We start from the raw sequence: 14,192 nt of genomic DNA, 5'->3' as shown, positions 1-14,192 counted from the left end.
GCTCGGGTTTTTCAAAAGGAAAAGCGGCACTTCTCCCAGCTACGGGGCTGCTTCACGACGGGAGAGGATGGGCCCCGCGGGATGCCCAGACCCGCTCTCGCGGCTTCGCTCTGTCCCGGCCTGGGGCAGCGACACGGCGGCGGTGCCCCGCTCTGCCCTGCCATGCCTGGGGGTGCAGCCGCGAGTGCTGCAGCCGCGGTGGCGGAGCCGCTTTTCGGGACGGGGGTGGGAGTCGCGGGGCCGAGCGGTGTCTCTTACCCTGCCGCGGTCCGCCGCTTCTCTGACATCGCTCCCTGCACCGCGCCGGGACGACCGAGTGCTCACCGGGGCCGTCCCCACCGCTCGGAGCTCAGCCCGGGGCAGCGCGGCGGGGTCCGCCGGTGCCAATTTTTTTCCCCACCCCCCCCGCAGCCCCCTCTCTCTCTGTCTCTCTCTCTTTCTCTCTCTCTCTCTCTTTTTTTTTGTTTTGACCCTCCGGCGCCACCGTAAAAGGCACGGCTCTTAAGGGGGCCCGGTGAGGAGGGTGGCGTGGAGGGCGGCACTCGCAAAGCGGAGAGCAGAGCGGCGGACGGGCGGGGGAGTAGGGCGGGGGGCACCGGAGCCGTCCGCCGCTTTTCTCCCCCGGCCGTCCGCCCGAGCCTTCCGGCGGCGATTTCCCCGCTCCACCTTAACGCGGTGCTCGTTCCGCCGGTGGCGGGCGGAGAGAGCTCGGGGCGCGGGGCTCCGGCGGCCCCGGACCGGGCAGGGGGCGCTGCGAGCCCTCGGGGCGCGCCTGCGGGCACGGCCTTGCCGGGCAGCGCCGCACCTTGCACCGGGCCCGCACCGCGCCCCTCCGGAGCCCCGCCCGCTCATCCCCGCGCGTCTTGCGCTGCCCGCGGTTCCGCTGTTCAATAATTCAGCGGCGGCAGCAGCCGCTCCCGGCCGCCTCTCACCTCCTCCCGGCCCCGCCATCAATTATTCAGGGCTCGCTCGGTAACCGCCTGCAGCCGGGCGCCGGCGGGGCCCTACGTTGGCCGGGCCAGCCGCTGCCGGCCTCCGGCTCCTGGCAGAGGGGCGGCGGAGGCTGCGTGGGACCGAGCGTGTGCCGGGGCTGGATGCCGGTGGCAGCTCCGCTCCTGCCCGGTCGGTCCCCGCTCCTCAACTCCGGCTTATCCTCTTCTCTCTTCTCTCTCTTTTTTGTTTTCTTTTTTTTTTTTTTTCTCTTTCTCCCCCTTTCTTCTCCTTCTCCCAGCTCCTCCTCCACCCCTGCCCCTCGGCCCTCCCCCCGCCCCGCTGCCCCGTCCCCGCGCCCTCCTGCCCCGCTCGCCTGCCGGCACCCCATCCCGTCGCTCTGCCCTTTCCCCGCTCCCTTCTTCCCCCCGTCCGGCTCCACTCCGTTCTCTGTCCCCGCGCGCGCCGCTCCATGCCCAGGCGCTCCGCTCCCCGCCAGGTGGGTCTCTGCCTCCCACCGGCGTCCGCGCCGCCGCCCGGGCCCGAGCGAGCCCCGCGGCGCGGTTTTTGCGGGGGGGCGGGCAGGGGGAGGGCTGTGGGGGCGAGGCGGGGTGGCGGTGTTTGGGATGCACAGCCCTGGGACGGCCGCGCCGCGCACACACACGGTCAGGCACACGCACACGCGCGCACACGCACCAAATCCGAACGCGAGGACGGCCCCGAGCGGGACTCGCTTCGCCTCGATGATTCAACGCCGCCGATAATCGCTCCTCCGCTCTCCGCGGCGAGTCCCTCCCGCCGCTGCCGTCGCCGGCAGAGGAGGGAGAGATTGAAAGCGACGCCGCGGGGTCGCCGCTTCCCGCGCCGCTCGGGAGCGACTCTGCGGGGCGCCGCGCGCCTCCCGCCCTCGGCGCTCGCCGCTCTCAACGCGGGCGCGGATCCGCCTCTCTCAGCCCTCCGCTCCGCACCGCGGCGGCGGCGGCCCCGCGCCTCCCCGCCCCGCGCCCCCTCCCGCCCGCTCCGCTCCGTTCCGTCCGCCGCCCGGGACCCGCCGGGAGGGGGCTTCGGCCCCGCAGCCCGGGGCGAGGGCGAGGAGGGGGCTAAGGGTGGGGGGAGCGGGAGAAGGGAAGAAAGCGGCGCGCGAGGAGGAACCGAGAAAACTTTCCACCCTGGATTCTCTACTTTTGATCCATGGACAGAGCCCAACTCAGCCAACTTACAGCCAGGCTCTAAGCAGTAAGTACGGCGGCGGGGCCCGGCGGTCCGCGGCGGGCGGCGCGGGGGAAGGCTGCTTCTCCCCTCCCCTGCTCCGCGGCACCTGCCCGCGGGGGCTGCCCGGAGTCCGCCCGGCCTCGACCCGCCGGGAGCCGCGGGGTCCCGGGAGGAGGCGGCGTCTGAAGCCCCCTCGTTTTTTTCACCCTAGGTCCGTGCTCCTTCTACTGCGACTTGCCAGCGGGAGCCGCGTCCCCGAGCATGGAGCGGAGGAGCGAGAGCCCCTGCCTGCGGGACAGCCCCGACAGAGGCAGCGGCAGCCCCGATGTCAAAGGGCCCCCCCCCGGGAAGGTGGCCAGGCTGGAGCAGAACGGCAGCCCCATGGGCACGCGCGGGAGGCCCAACGGCGCCGTCGCCAAGCCCGTGGGAGGTATAACCGTGCTGCGGGGCGCGGGAACGCGGGGGGGTCCTGCGGGAAAGCCTCGGCCCGGCCGTGCGGCGCCTGGCTCGGCTCCGAGCTTCGGGAAACGGCGGCCGGGCCCGAGCGGGGCGGGCGGCTCCGGGTGCGGCTTTGCGCGGTGGGCACGCGGCGTTCGCGGCTGGGAGAGCCCAGGTGCTGCCGGCTGCGTTTGGCAGCGCTCGACGGGGTGTAAAGGGGAAGGGGACGCACGTACGAGGTTCAGCTCTGACAGCTGAACTCTTCGGCGTTACTTTTGCAGCGATCCCGCAGTTCTCTGCGGTGCCGTAACTTTCATACTCTGCTATCTCGCTGCCGGTCGGTTTCGCGTTCAGGGAGTGCTAAGGGTGATTCTGAGTAACACACGTGGTTGCTTTGCTTTCTCTTCTTCCAAGCAGCCCGGCTGTCTAAAATGTCTCTTTTCCCGACCGACCTCTGATGCCGCTGTATTTAATGCGGCATATCCTCGCGTTTGGAAAATCGTATTTGAAAATCCGAAATTAGCCGTGTGCTACGAGCAGGGCGGGCCACCCGTAACGTTGCCTTTCTTCTAAAGCCTCTCCGTATTTGTATTTAAAACCGCGCGGAGAGGGAATACACAAACGCGGTTGTTTATACACAAAGAGTTTGTGTAAATGACATTGCGAGAGATACTTCGGGCTGGCCGTCACATGACTCCCTGCTACGTGAGATTTATTTAGCGATTTTCCATTAGATGCTGATTTAGACCTCTTTGGCTCAATAGGCGATCTAATTGCTGAGGTTTGCTAAGGGGCTGCAGATCTTATTTTCTTTTATTTTAGAAAAGTAGGACTCATTTCTGTACCTAATGAAGGGTAAGAAACCTCTCCGGTTTTCTCTGTTTCTTGGATCACTGTGTGTCTGCTTTTAAACCTCTTAACTGTTTTCTTCTAACCTAGAGGAGAGGAGAAGAAAGCTTTGCGATGAGAGACTTGTAGCACTAATCCACTTAAGAATTGATGGAAAAATAATTATTGAATAATTATAAAAAGCAACGAGTTAATCATATACAAGGCGCTGGAGTAGTAATGTGTGGAGTTTTGGATGCCTTTGGGAGACTGAAGCATTACTGCTGCTCAGTTTTACAGGAAATTCTAGAGCTGAATCTTTTTGCTCGTGGGCCTTACTGAAGTACACTTACAAGGAATGTTTTTAAATGTTTTGGAATATGTATACTGCTTGCTGATTGCTGCTGTGTTTGCTAAGGAATTCCTAGGGCTTTACGATGATATTGGTGGCTCAGATTGAATCTGGCCTGTTGGCTCAGGGGAGATTTCTCACACGACAAAGACTCATTTCTGAAAGCAAACTTTTTAAGAGCTTGCATTTTCATTCATTGCTCTTTGGCTCGTTTCTAGCGTTGATTCAGGGTGGAGTGTACAAGTGTGGGGCAGTAGGTAATGCATGAGAAAATGTTTTTCCTTGCTGGTGTTTTTTAAGCAGTCGGAATCCCTTTAGTTTTAAACGATTCATAATAAAGTTTATTCATTACTCCGTATCGATACTGAAAGCAAGAAGAAAATTATTCCTGTTTGAATACCTACCTAGGTTCTATAATACTCAATACTAAATTAGTTAAGGCAGGTCTCTTTAATAAGATAATGGTGCTATTTAAAATTGATTTCATTTTTTTCCTCTCCTGGAAATGCTCTCAGGATAAATCGACAGCTGATTTCCAGATATTTTTCCTCTGCTCTTTTTCAAGTCTGTTCTCTAAGAACCTGTGTGACCAAGCGATCTCTTTCTGGATGCTGATCACACTGTTTCAGTATGTCTGGAAGCCTGCATCTTTGCAGTGAGTGCTGCAGCATTCGTAATTCTTCTTCTGTTCACTTGTGAAACGCAGCTGTAGGCATTAGCAGGAGGACTTTTAATCTACTGACAAATTAGTATGAAACTTCTCTTCAAACAAATATTGATAAAGGCCCTTTTAGTGCTGTTCCTGGTTTTGATAAAAAGGGAACTACTGAAGGATGTAATGAAATGACATCCAGGGCTTTGATTGTCAGTGTTTCAGTTTGTTCCTACATTTCAGCCTCAAAATAAGTGCTAAAATCAATGGAACGTGAACTTCAGGAAAAAAAAAAAAAAATTGAAATAGTTTACTGAAGCTAGAGACCATTTTAGTTTGGATTTTGTTTGTTATTTTTTTAATTCTGTAAAGTATATATAAAGAGTTTGAAAGCAAAGACGGATACTAATAGTTCTTTTGGGCCTTAGGGATGTAAATGCTGACACTCCTTTCTCCCTGTCAAGTGTCTTGTTGGTCTGATACTGTGTGTTCGTGAACAAAATCCCTGAGAACAGAAAAATAAGCTCTAACTGACTGGTGCTCTGATGAGAATGATGACCTTTGGTAAAGGTTTTATAGTCACAGTTACATTTACTCCCATTTTCTTTTTAAGGGACTCCCTGAGAAATAGAGAAATATTATATTGCTGTAGGTATTTGTAGCTTTTCGTCTAGGTTTATGAGTGGAGAAATGTATAGATATCAGCTTTTGTAGTGCAGGCAGAAGAGCAGTTGTTCTCAAGATAAATTTTGTTTTTATGACTCTCCTTTTTTTTTTTTTTCTTTTTTCCCCGTTCCTAAACTGAAGGCACTTAATTCAGAGGCCATTACACAGCTGTAATAAACTTGCAAAGGTCAGAAAAAAGATAAACAGGCTCTTAGAGGCTGCAGTTAACAGGGGCTTTAGAAGTTCCGGTGCTGCTCACAGTAATGTTACTGTCAGTCCTAGGTGTTAGAGTCCAGTTCTTGTTTGCCCTGACCAGCCCAGTGCTCTGTAAAACATTTCAGCAGCTATCCAACTTGGCTGTTCCATAACTCATATACAAGGAAGCACAAGTGTTCAGATGCTCAGGAGAGGCAGATTTATAAAGGTTCCTGGGAAGACAACAACAAAAAAGGCTAATATTGCTTTAAAAAACATATGAAGCCTGGGAGAGAGTTTAAAGCAAGTAAGAGCACCGTGGTGTTGACAGCTTTATGTCTCTGTTGGGTAACATTCACTTACTAGAATTGGCGTCTCCTTGCAGTTTGTAATTCACTCCATAAGGATTTAGGGAAAAAAAATCATTAATGGCTAAGAAACTTATATTTGTAAAATTGTTGACCACAGTTCACGAACCTGTTTGTGCGTAAGTGGATGTGCGCTTTTGTGTGTTTGTTAGGAAGAGCCAAGAGAATGAGCATCTGCAGCCTCTGAGCACATCTTACAGTGCCACGGTACGGGCAGAGCTGGTCTGAAATTCGGTTTGCTGAGGTGCAAACGTAGAACCAACATACAGCCTAGGAACGTGTTCAGGTTTGGGGCAGGAAATGACTGCAGAAAAAATTGCCGGTTAGATTATTTTGATGCAGTCTGATAGAAATAACAGTTAAGGGACTCACAATCTATAATACGATTTAATTTACAAAATATTAACGGAGAAAAAAACCCAGAGACAGTTCAAACCAAGAGGTGAGATCGGGACGCTGATCTGCAGCGCGATTCCCGTGCTTACGTGGAGTCGGGTGCACGGGTAGTATGGATGGTGGCTCTCGCTGAGGTGAGCCCTTGGAGGCTCTGCTGTGTCACAGCCATGTTGCTCAGGTACAGGGAGAGAGCTGTTCTGATCTCTCTTTGGGGCAACAAACGTGCTGACCAAGGTTAAAGAGTTGTTTGTCAAAATCCATTCTGTTTCTGCAAAAAATGTCATAGGATCTTTGCTGTCTTCTGTATCTCTTACAAGGATTTAGCATACTTTAATAGAGAGCAAAACTCACTTACATGCAGCTGGAAGAGTAGAGCTTGCTCAGCTCTGCTATTCTGCTCTAAGCAGTCAGGTGGCATTAAGCTCTCTATGGAATCCTGAAAGGAGCAAGGAAGCAAGTTCCAGTTGTCCTTACTAATTGAGCAGAAGGGTAGGTTAAGTTTCAGATGGTCTTCCTACCTAGATGAGGGGTATCTCCTTGCTGCCAAAAGGAAGCACGTAGCTATTTGGAAGAATTGAACGTTTTGAGATACAGAAGCACGAGAGCTGCGGATCCTTGTTAGTTCCAGCACCAGCAGTGCGTGACTCTATTTTCTGTGGCAGAATAGTTGGAAAATGTTGCCTTTTGTTCCAGTATGATTCACTAGGAATTACGAGGAAATGTAAACGCGTTTCTAATATGTAACAAGGAAGAGACTTTTAGTTTAACCTGAAGCTTAAGAAAAGCAAGGCAGTGATTTCTTTTCCACAACTGATGCTTAAAAGTGGATTTCAGATCTTGTTCCCGATTTCCCCCTCCTTTTCCAATCCGCTTATGTCACTTAAATAGAATAAATAGAGCAGTCGCTCCTGAAGGGTCATGTAGTGTATCAGCTGTATTTCTGCTGAGGTAGAAAAATAGCCTCTCTTTATGTGTTTTCAGTAGTCGGCCTGTTATTAAAATAAAGACACGGTCGGTTAAAGTGTATGTGCAATTGAACATACACATTAAACAGAATATAGGGTATCCACCCATTCGGTGACCTAGGCATAATTTGATGTTTAGAGTAATTTTGGAACTCTAAGTTGCATCTGCAGAAAGCCACTGGCAATTTTGAATTCGAGATTTAAGATTAGCTGTAGCAAGATTGTATTTTTTCCCACAGCAGTTCGTAAGTATTTAGCGTCATCTCCCCGCTTCCTCCCCACCCCAGACACAGCCACATCAGTTAACTTGATGCATTGTCCTCATCGTGAGCAAAAGGAAAGAAAAAGCAACCGTCTTTGAAGAAGTCGCCATTAATTCTTTCTCCCTTCCCCGTGTAAGTCGTGTCCTGCCTTTCCTTTCTGTTGCTGGGACAGTCAGAGTAGATTCATTGTCAATTATTTGTAGGGCGCCTGTTTGAGAACTCTTGCCAGAGTGATTCTGTCAAGTGGCTGCCCAGGATTCTCTTTCTTCCTGAGGAAGATGGCAAAATTATACTAAAATCCACCAAGATGCCGGTGAAGGAACACACTTTCGAGAAATTTAGTTGCAATATCTTTTTCTCTCTCAGAATTTATATTAAATATTTGAACATCAGAGGAGGAAAAACAGTTTTAAACTGTTGTTACAGATAAATGCTTAAAGATGAAGTTTAGAGATTTTTTTCCTAAATATTTAAGTTTTAGGTGCCTTTGTATTCTATTTACGTCTCTTTTTTTTCACTGCACTGAATATTTTGTCTAGATTAAAAATGGGAAAAGCCCAGCATAGTGTGCTTGTAATCACATTGTCATTTCAGCAGACTGCAGTTGCCCTTGCAGTTCCTAGCTTGTAGTAGAGGCTTTCAGGTGGTGTCGGGTCATACCTTAAAATGCCTTAAAAGGTATTTGAGTTTAATGCTCCTCATGGAGATGCTAGCCTGAATAATTTTATGGTTACTTTCATTATTACTGCTTTCCTGAAAGCTGTCTGCCTGGAACGGGGTGGGAAAAGGCCACAATAGTGATTTGGAGCTGAAGTGAGCTGCTTGGAGCAGTCAGATTTTCGCCACTCGCAGGGGCACAGAAGGTGGTAATACGGTGGCAACCACGGTGGTGGGAGCTGAGGACAGCTTTACTGCAGGCATGTATTTATATTCACCAAACAGATGTGTGACCTGTTTAGGAAAACTCTTTTCTGTGTGTGTGATTGAGCAGTTCCCAACCCGCTTTTAAATCCTATTTTTAAACTTCTTAAAATAGCTGCAAATCTGTAAAACTGAGGAAGATTTTTTTTTCTGAATCCCAAATTGCAAAGCATAGATAAGTTAGGCCTTTAATTACCGTCCTTCATGGTAATCTAGTTAAATTAGTAACTACTGTTGTGCTTGAGGATTAAAGGGCCAGTTGTCCAAGGTATGAAGCATTACCAACTCCCTTTGAATTGACAGGTCAGGATTTGTTCAAGATAACCCGTGCCTGCTGCTGGCCCTGGTGACTGCCAGCACAGCGCCGTCTTCCTGGAAGCATGCGGGGTTTCAGGCCAGCCCAGTGTGCCAAACAAAGGATCGGGGGCCCATCTACCGCTGGGAAGCTGTCCTGTGCTAACTGGTTCCTCTTGTATCAGCGTGCTGGGTCATGGACGTTGATCCGCGTGGTGACATGTGTCACTGGTACAGGTTAAAGGAGCAGTCATAGCAGACTAAAGGCACCTGAGCAGCTGATGGCTTTTCAGAAATATTTCCTAGCCTCTAGCCATGCCAAACAAAAATTGCCTCCGACAAGCTTAGTACTTGTTGCAGAACACCCATCGGCGACGTACGTGCTCCTGGGTTACATACAGATCGGTTATAACAGTAAGGAGCACAGAAAGCACGCTTTGCATTTAGTTCAGGCAGAGCCATTAGCCCATCTCAATGAGGCTGTTGTGGCCATTCACAGCGAGCTGGCGGCTTTAATGTGCGCTGTTTTCTCTGCCAGCCAGTGTTGCCGATGCTGTTGCAGTTGTACCATTCAGATTTTTTTTCCTGAATTCCATGTGCAGAAGCATGTATTGCAGCTGTTCGGTGTACTTTGCCTCCATCTCCATTCGCTTTGATCCGAGTATTGGCACGGGAAAAAGATACCATTCTGTATTCCCAAATGTATTGCCTTTGTTTTACAATTTTTTAAAATGTAAACTAATATTATTTCTGTTGTTGCTTTTCCATTTTAAATACCCGTGTTGTTTTGTTTTTTCTTTTTAAATACCTGTATGAGCTCTGCTGACAGCACCCGAAGATTTAAAAATATACTAAAATTTCAGCAGCCGCTGTTAGCAGTTATTTGTATTCAAGGCTGCTGACAATGTGAAGTCCTTACAAACAATATTTGAAATTGTGTGGGTTTTTTTAAAATGTAGTTGTTACTCTGGCTTTTAAAGATGTGAACACTGATGTTGCTAATGTCAGAGGACTTATTTAAAACCTTCCAGGAGTCTTTTCTGCTTGGAGTAAGACTGCACAAATAATTTACAGGGTGGCTTAAAAGTCTGAGCAAGAGCCCTGCATTGCTAGTATTAAATCCTATTGCCAGGGCAGAGACTGCACATCTGAACTGAAGATATGTTTTAAAGGCTCTATCAAATGCTAAATGCAGATGTGGTAGGGAAAAGATAGGACTGTTGTAATTTGTAGTAGCTTTATGAAGAGGACAGAAAGAACTTGAGAAAAGAGTCAGGTAGCTCTAGATAGGAGTTTAAGGATGTGACTTGTTTTCTGTGTACAACACTTCCTGCCTGATAGTTTAAACCTTGTCAGTAATTTTGCTTTGCCTGATGTCCTTGTATCAGTTGGGCATGCAATATTAAGCAGAAGAGCATGCAATATTAAGCAGTCTAACTGTGTGTTGTTAGTAGCATTGCCAGCAAGGTAAAAAGGCTCAGAAAATGTTTAATAAAAATAACCTGTCAGACTGCTTTATATGAAACTGAGGCATCTCGTGAAATAACCGCACACCCACTGTGTTTTCATAGCTCGGGAGAAATGTCTCCCACTGAAATACACTCCCTTATTTATTTCCAAAGACATGCAATGAGATGGAAGGATGCTGTTGACAGTGCACCTTTTCAAAAGAGCAGAATCTGGCCAGAAATGTCCAAAGAGGGAGCGTTTCTTCTATCCGAACCATGCTTTGTATCAGTGCGTACAGCCGCAGGGTTACCTTCTTTCTCTCTCTTTTAAGATGTCCTATTTCTACTTGTATTTTGTCGAGGTGCCGCAGGGTTAGTTTGCCTTTGCTTGTGCATCTCTGGCGCTGCACTCTCTAGAAGCTGCTGACTTTTTCTACACTTGGACTGAAACTTCAGATAAGTGAGGAAACTTAAATATAACTATTTACCATCCTGGTAATCTAAACTCAGAGAGAGTGTTTTGTCATAAATTTTGCTGACAGTCATATACTGGAAATGAAGCTTGTCATTTCCAAAACTATAACCGAGCTATTTTTCCAAAGTAATATAAATTCATATTTTGAGCATATTTTGGTTTATATGCATTTCCATTATTTATATATTAAAATTAGATGTGCACAATTTCCAATCTTATTATTTTGAGTGGTTATTAAGAAATGTAGTTATAAATTATGAGTTATACAATACTTCGATGTAAAAGGTGATTTTCATAATGTCTTTTCCCAACTTACAAATAACTTTTTTGCCATAATACAAACATGCTAGCAGAGCAACATGATAGATGTCTCTTTAAGTATCGTAGTAAAAGAAAATGACTTGTATTCTGAGGCTGTGGATAGTTTATGTTGTTTTGGACCCATTTCCCAAGCAGTGATCGAAAACAGATTACAATAACAATTATACAGTCAGAAGATGCAATATCCATTTCTGCTTTAATTGAGTGAAAGAATAATAAAAACATCATTAAGAAAAATGAGGTGGACCTGTCATACACTCTACCAATTTTTAGACTTGGAGAAAATGCAGAATAACAGAAGTATGGGCTTTTTTTTTCTCTCTTTTTTAAGTTGAGTTTGTAGCTGGAGCTCTGGATGGTAGACTTCATGCAAGTTGCTGTGCGTGAGGGTGCAATAAGTAGGCTTGTTGCTTGACTGCTCTTCTTGAGCATTGTCTGAGAGCCTGGGCTTGGCTTAACGAAGGTAATGCTTCTGTCATTGGTTTGAGTCTTATTATATTAATACTGCCAAATAGATGGGCTCAGAGGATGCCATGGAGAGGAGGAAAGTAATAAAACGGACTTCTTCAGAATAAAGTGCTCTGCTACTTCATGGGAAAGAAGAATCTGCTGTTTTTTTTTTTCTTTTCTGCAGCTGCCTTTTATTTCATCTTTTTTTTCCCCCCTCACCTAATTATGAACCTGGTTTCCAGTAGAAGTACCGAATCTCTTAAACCATTACCGGCTGAGACAGGTTCTTGGGTGATCCCTTGGCTACCCCAGCGTCTCGGGCTGTAGCCCTGTGCATGTTGAGGCACTGTGCCAGGCAGCATGTGTAGCTGTGCTGCCCTTGAGGTAGGACCCGGACGTTGTTGAAGGCCCGAGGCTTGGGGAACCTGGCAAACATTTTTCTCTGAAGCCAAATGCGAGAGCTGTGAGCACAGTGTCCGTTCAGCTGTACTGTGCATGAAAAGGGATCCTCGCTGCAGCAACCTTGTCTGTAGTCGTGCACCATGCAGCTTTGTAAATCAGCATTTGGAGTGGCATCCGGAAGTGAGCTGGGAGCCAACTCAGCTTTTGGATAGCAGATGTAATCTGCTCCCTTTGGCTGACACCTCTGAACAAGCACGTGCATTTGCACCAGCAGGAGTATCTGGTTCTCTGGAGTAGTTCAGTGTAGTGTTGTAGGAATTTAGCCTGCTGAGCCCCAAAACCTTGGATTGCTGGATCTCAGCCAATGAGCCCACGCACGGTAGGTTGACCTCACCAGGTCTTTTGCACTTCCTCCCCAAAATGTAGCTTACTGGCTGAACAGATGAAGTGTACTGTGTACTTTGAGAGAGGGGATATATCTGTTGACTCTCGTTCCTCGACCTCATGACCTGTTTGGTGAAGATGCTATAGCTTTTAAAATCTGTTATACTGCTGCCTGATAAAAGTGAATGTTCCTGAAAGGAGAATCTTTCAAAGGAGGAGTTGTCAAATGTGTGGTGTCTTATTCTTCAGAACCAGGAGTGTTTTCCCCACAGCCTATTATCTTCATGAAGAAGAAGGAATCTGGGGATGCCGCTCAAGAAACGTTCTCTCTCCTCAGGGCAGAGAGGTGTGGGCAGTGTAATTTCAGACTGAGCCCCAGATCCTATTCTTGCTCCACAGTATGGTAAATCATAACTGCACACTCAGTGAGGACATGCATTGAGCGGGGAAAGGGGAGGCTAATGCTTCCCAGAGCAGGGAATGGTAGCATGGCTTCTACATCTTCTTTAGCTATGGGTTATCTTCTCCATTCACTTTCCTTCTGAAGATCTGACAAAAGCTTCTGAGGTCCCCCTGTACCAAACAACTATCATCTGGTAATGATGTTGGTGTAGCATTACTTGAACCCCTTGCAGAAGGCATAGCAGGATGAAGGGCTGTCAGTAACCACTGGGTTTGGTGTCCATTACTTTTAGTGTGTAATGTGGTTTATTCTACCTTCTGCTTTCTTCTACCTTTTGTCAATAAAGGGTTCTCCTGTATGCAGCTTAAAAATGAGCTTTTCTAATGCTACCAGTGTCTAAAAGATATGAGAGAAAGAGGTGCTGATTACAGATCCACTCAGCTTGTCTTACAGCAGGAGCAGCCTGTAAAGGGACTTGAGGAGGGACATGTAGCTGCAGTCTCAGTCAGCTGTTCATCTGGTAACATGAAGGAGGATGATAATATTTCTTCTTGTCAGGGGTTGTTCACAGAGGGATGGACGTGAAGGAGAAAAGAGCTTGCTGGTGAGTCCCAATGGAGATCCCACAGAAGGCCTAAGCACGCTGCACAGCTCTTCTCCAGAAATAAAACCTCAAACCGGCTCCAAAAGCTTTTCTGTTACATTCCAGGGGACTTATCCTGGTACCAGGAGACTAGTTAATAGAACCTTCATTAAAATGCTTTTGCTCAAATATGTTTTTCTTTTTGCTTTAAAAATTATATAATATGGTGGCATCTGCTAGCACCACCAGTTAAGGGCTTATTAGTGGTTTCAGTTTTCAGGGTTTTAAAATGTTGGTCATTAAAATTAATTCTGGGTGGAACTCAGCTTAGAAAGTCTTATCCCCCTTGCCTTTTTTTTTTTTTTTTTTTTTTCACATAGTCGAGAGAAAAACAAGAAAAGCAGCCCCCCCAGACAAAGGGGGAAAAAAATAACCCTCCTGAACCGTAAACTTGTTTTTAAGTTACATAAACCAAAACCTAAAACTTATAGAAAATAAATAGCTTAAGATGACTAGGAAAAAAAAAAAAAAAGCCAGATTAATTTGAAAGTGTTTCCTTCACTGGTTTTGAGTGAAATCAGTATATTTTCCATTAGTTCATATTATAAATTACTGCTGTAGGGTATTTTTTCTTCTTATTTCAAGTGGGAGACACATAGAAGCAACTGAGCTGTTTTATTTAGGAAAAATAAAGCAGTAGTGTCCTTGCCTTTGCCTTTCAATGTGATCTGGAAGGACTGTGCGTGGTTCTTGGTGAGCACACGGGCCTGGTGCTGGCATAAGCACTTCTGTTTGTGTTTGGGGCTGGCTGGCAGGGAACTCTCAGCTGGGACAACGGGGCAGTTGGCTGTGCCTTCTTCTGTCTTGAACTCCTGTAAAACAGTGTTTTGACATCTGCGTTCTCTTTTACTGCTCATTTTGGTGGCTGAGTGGAGAGCTGGACGTGCTTTGTTCTCCTGTTTAATTGCTTCTGCCTCCTGGCTGCTCTGCTGCAGCCTTAGCCTTGCCCGGCTTAACCGGCTGCGTCAGAGAGACTGAGCTCAAAGCTCAAGCAGCTACTCTCCTTCTCTTAGACCCGGGCAGGGTGGCAGGTCCAAGCCGACACGGAGTTACTGTAACTGGTTCAGCAGAGGTGGGGAGCTGCCAGGAGCAGCTGTGCCTCTGTCGCTAGCAAAAGGCCTCATCTCCCGTGAGGACCAGTTCTGTCCCAGGCACACAGCTGGAGAAGCTGTGCTAGAGGTAAATA

General features: G+C 48.0%; 1 protein-coding gene and 1 long non-coding RNA gene across 5 annotated transcripts in view; one reads left to right on the top strand and one right to left on the bottom strand.

Moving 5' to 3' along the window:
- The window catches only part of LOC122162106, a 1,012-nt gene extending 662 nt beyond the window's left edge, over positions 1-350 (bottom strand). The window contains exon 1 of the long non-coding RNA XR_006169425.1: positions 259-350. This is a non-coding gene — a long non-coding RNA (uncharacterized LOC122162106). The remainder of the gene's footprint in view (positions 1-258) is intronic.
- SATB2 (SATB homeobox 2) overlaps positions 1-14,192 on the top strand; it is a 130,338-nt gene that overhangs the window by 5,161 nt on the left and 110,985 nt on the right. For 2 of the 4 annotated variants that reach the window (XM_042822090.1, XM_042822091.1), the window contains exon 3: positions 2,354-2,572. The exons of 1 other annotated variant lie outside the window; for it this stretch is intronic. In XM_042822090.1, the coding sequence (XP_042678024.1) occupies positions 2,404-2,572 (169 nt within the window). In that variant the 5' untranslated portion in view covers positions 2,354-2,403. Of the gene's footprint in view, positions 1-2,037; positions 2,167-2,353; positions 2,573-14,192 lie in introns of those variants that run through there. One more of the 4 variants, XM_042822093.1, reaches the window with a different exon arrangement.

The sequence above is a fragment of the Centrocercus urophasianus genome, unplaced genomic scaffold (genome assembly GCF_019232065.1).
Source record: "Centrocercus urophasianus isolate 14NV4802_14NV808 unplaced genomic scaffold, USGS_Curo_1.0 seq_20, whole genome shotgun sequence".
Lineage (NCBI taxonomy): Eukaryota > Metazoa > Chordata > Aves > Galliformes > Phasianidae > Centrocercus > Centrocercus urophasianus.
This window is presented reverse-complemented; position numbering and strand designations above follow the sequence as displayed.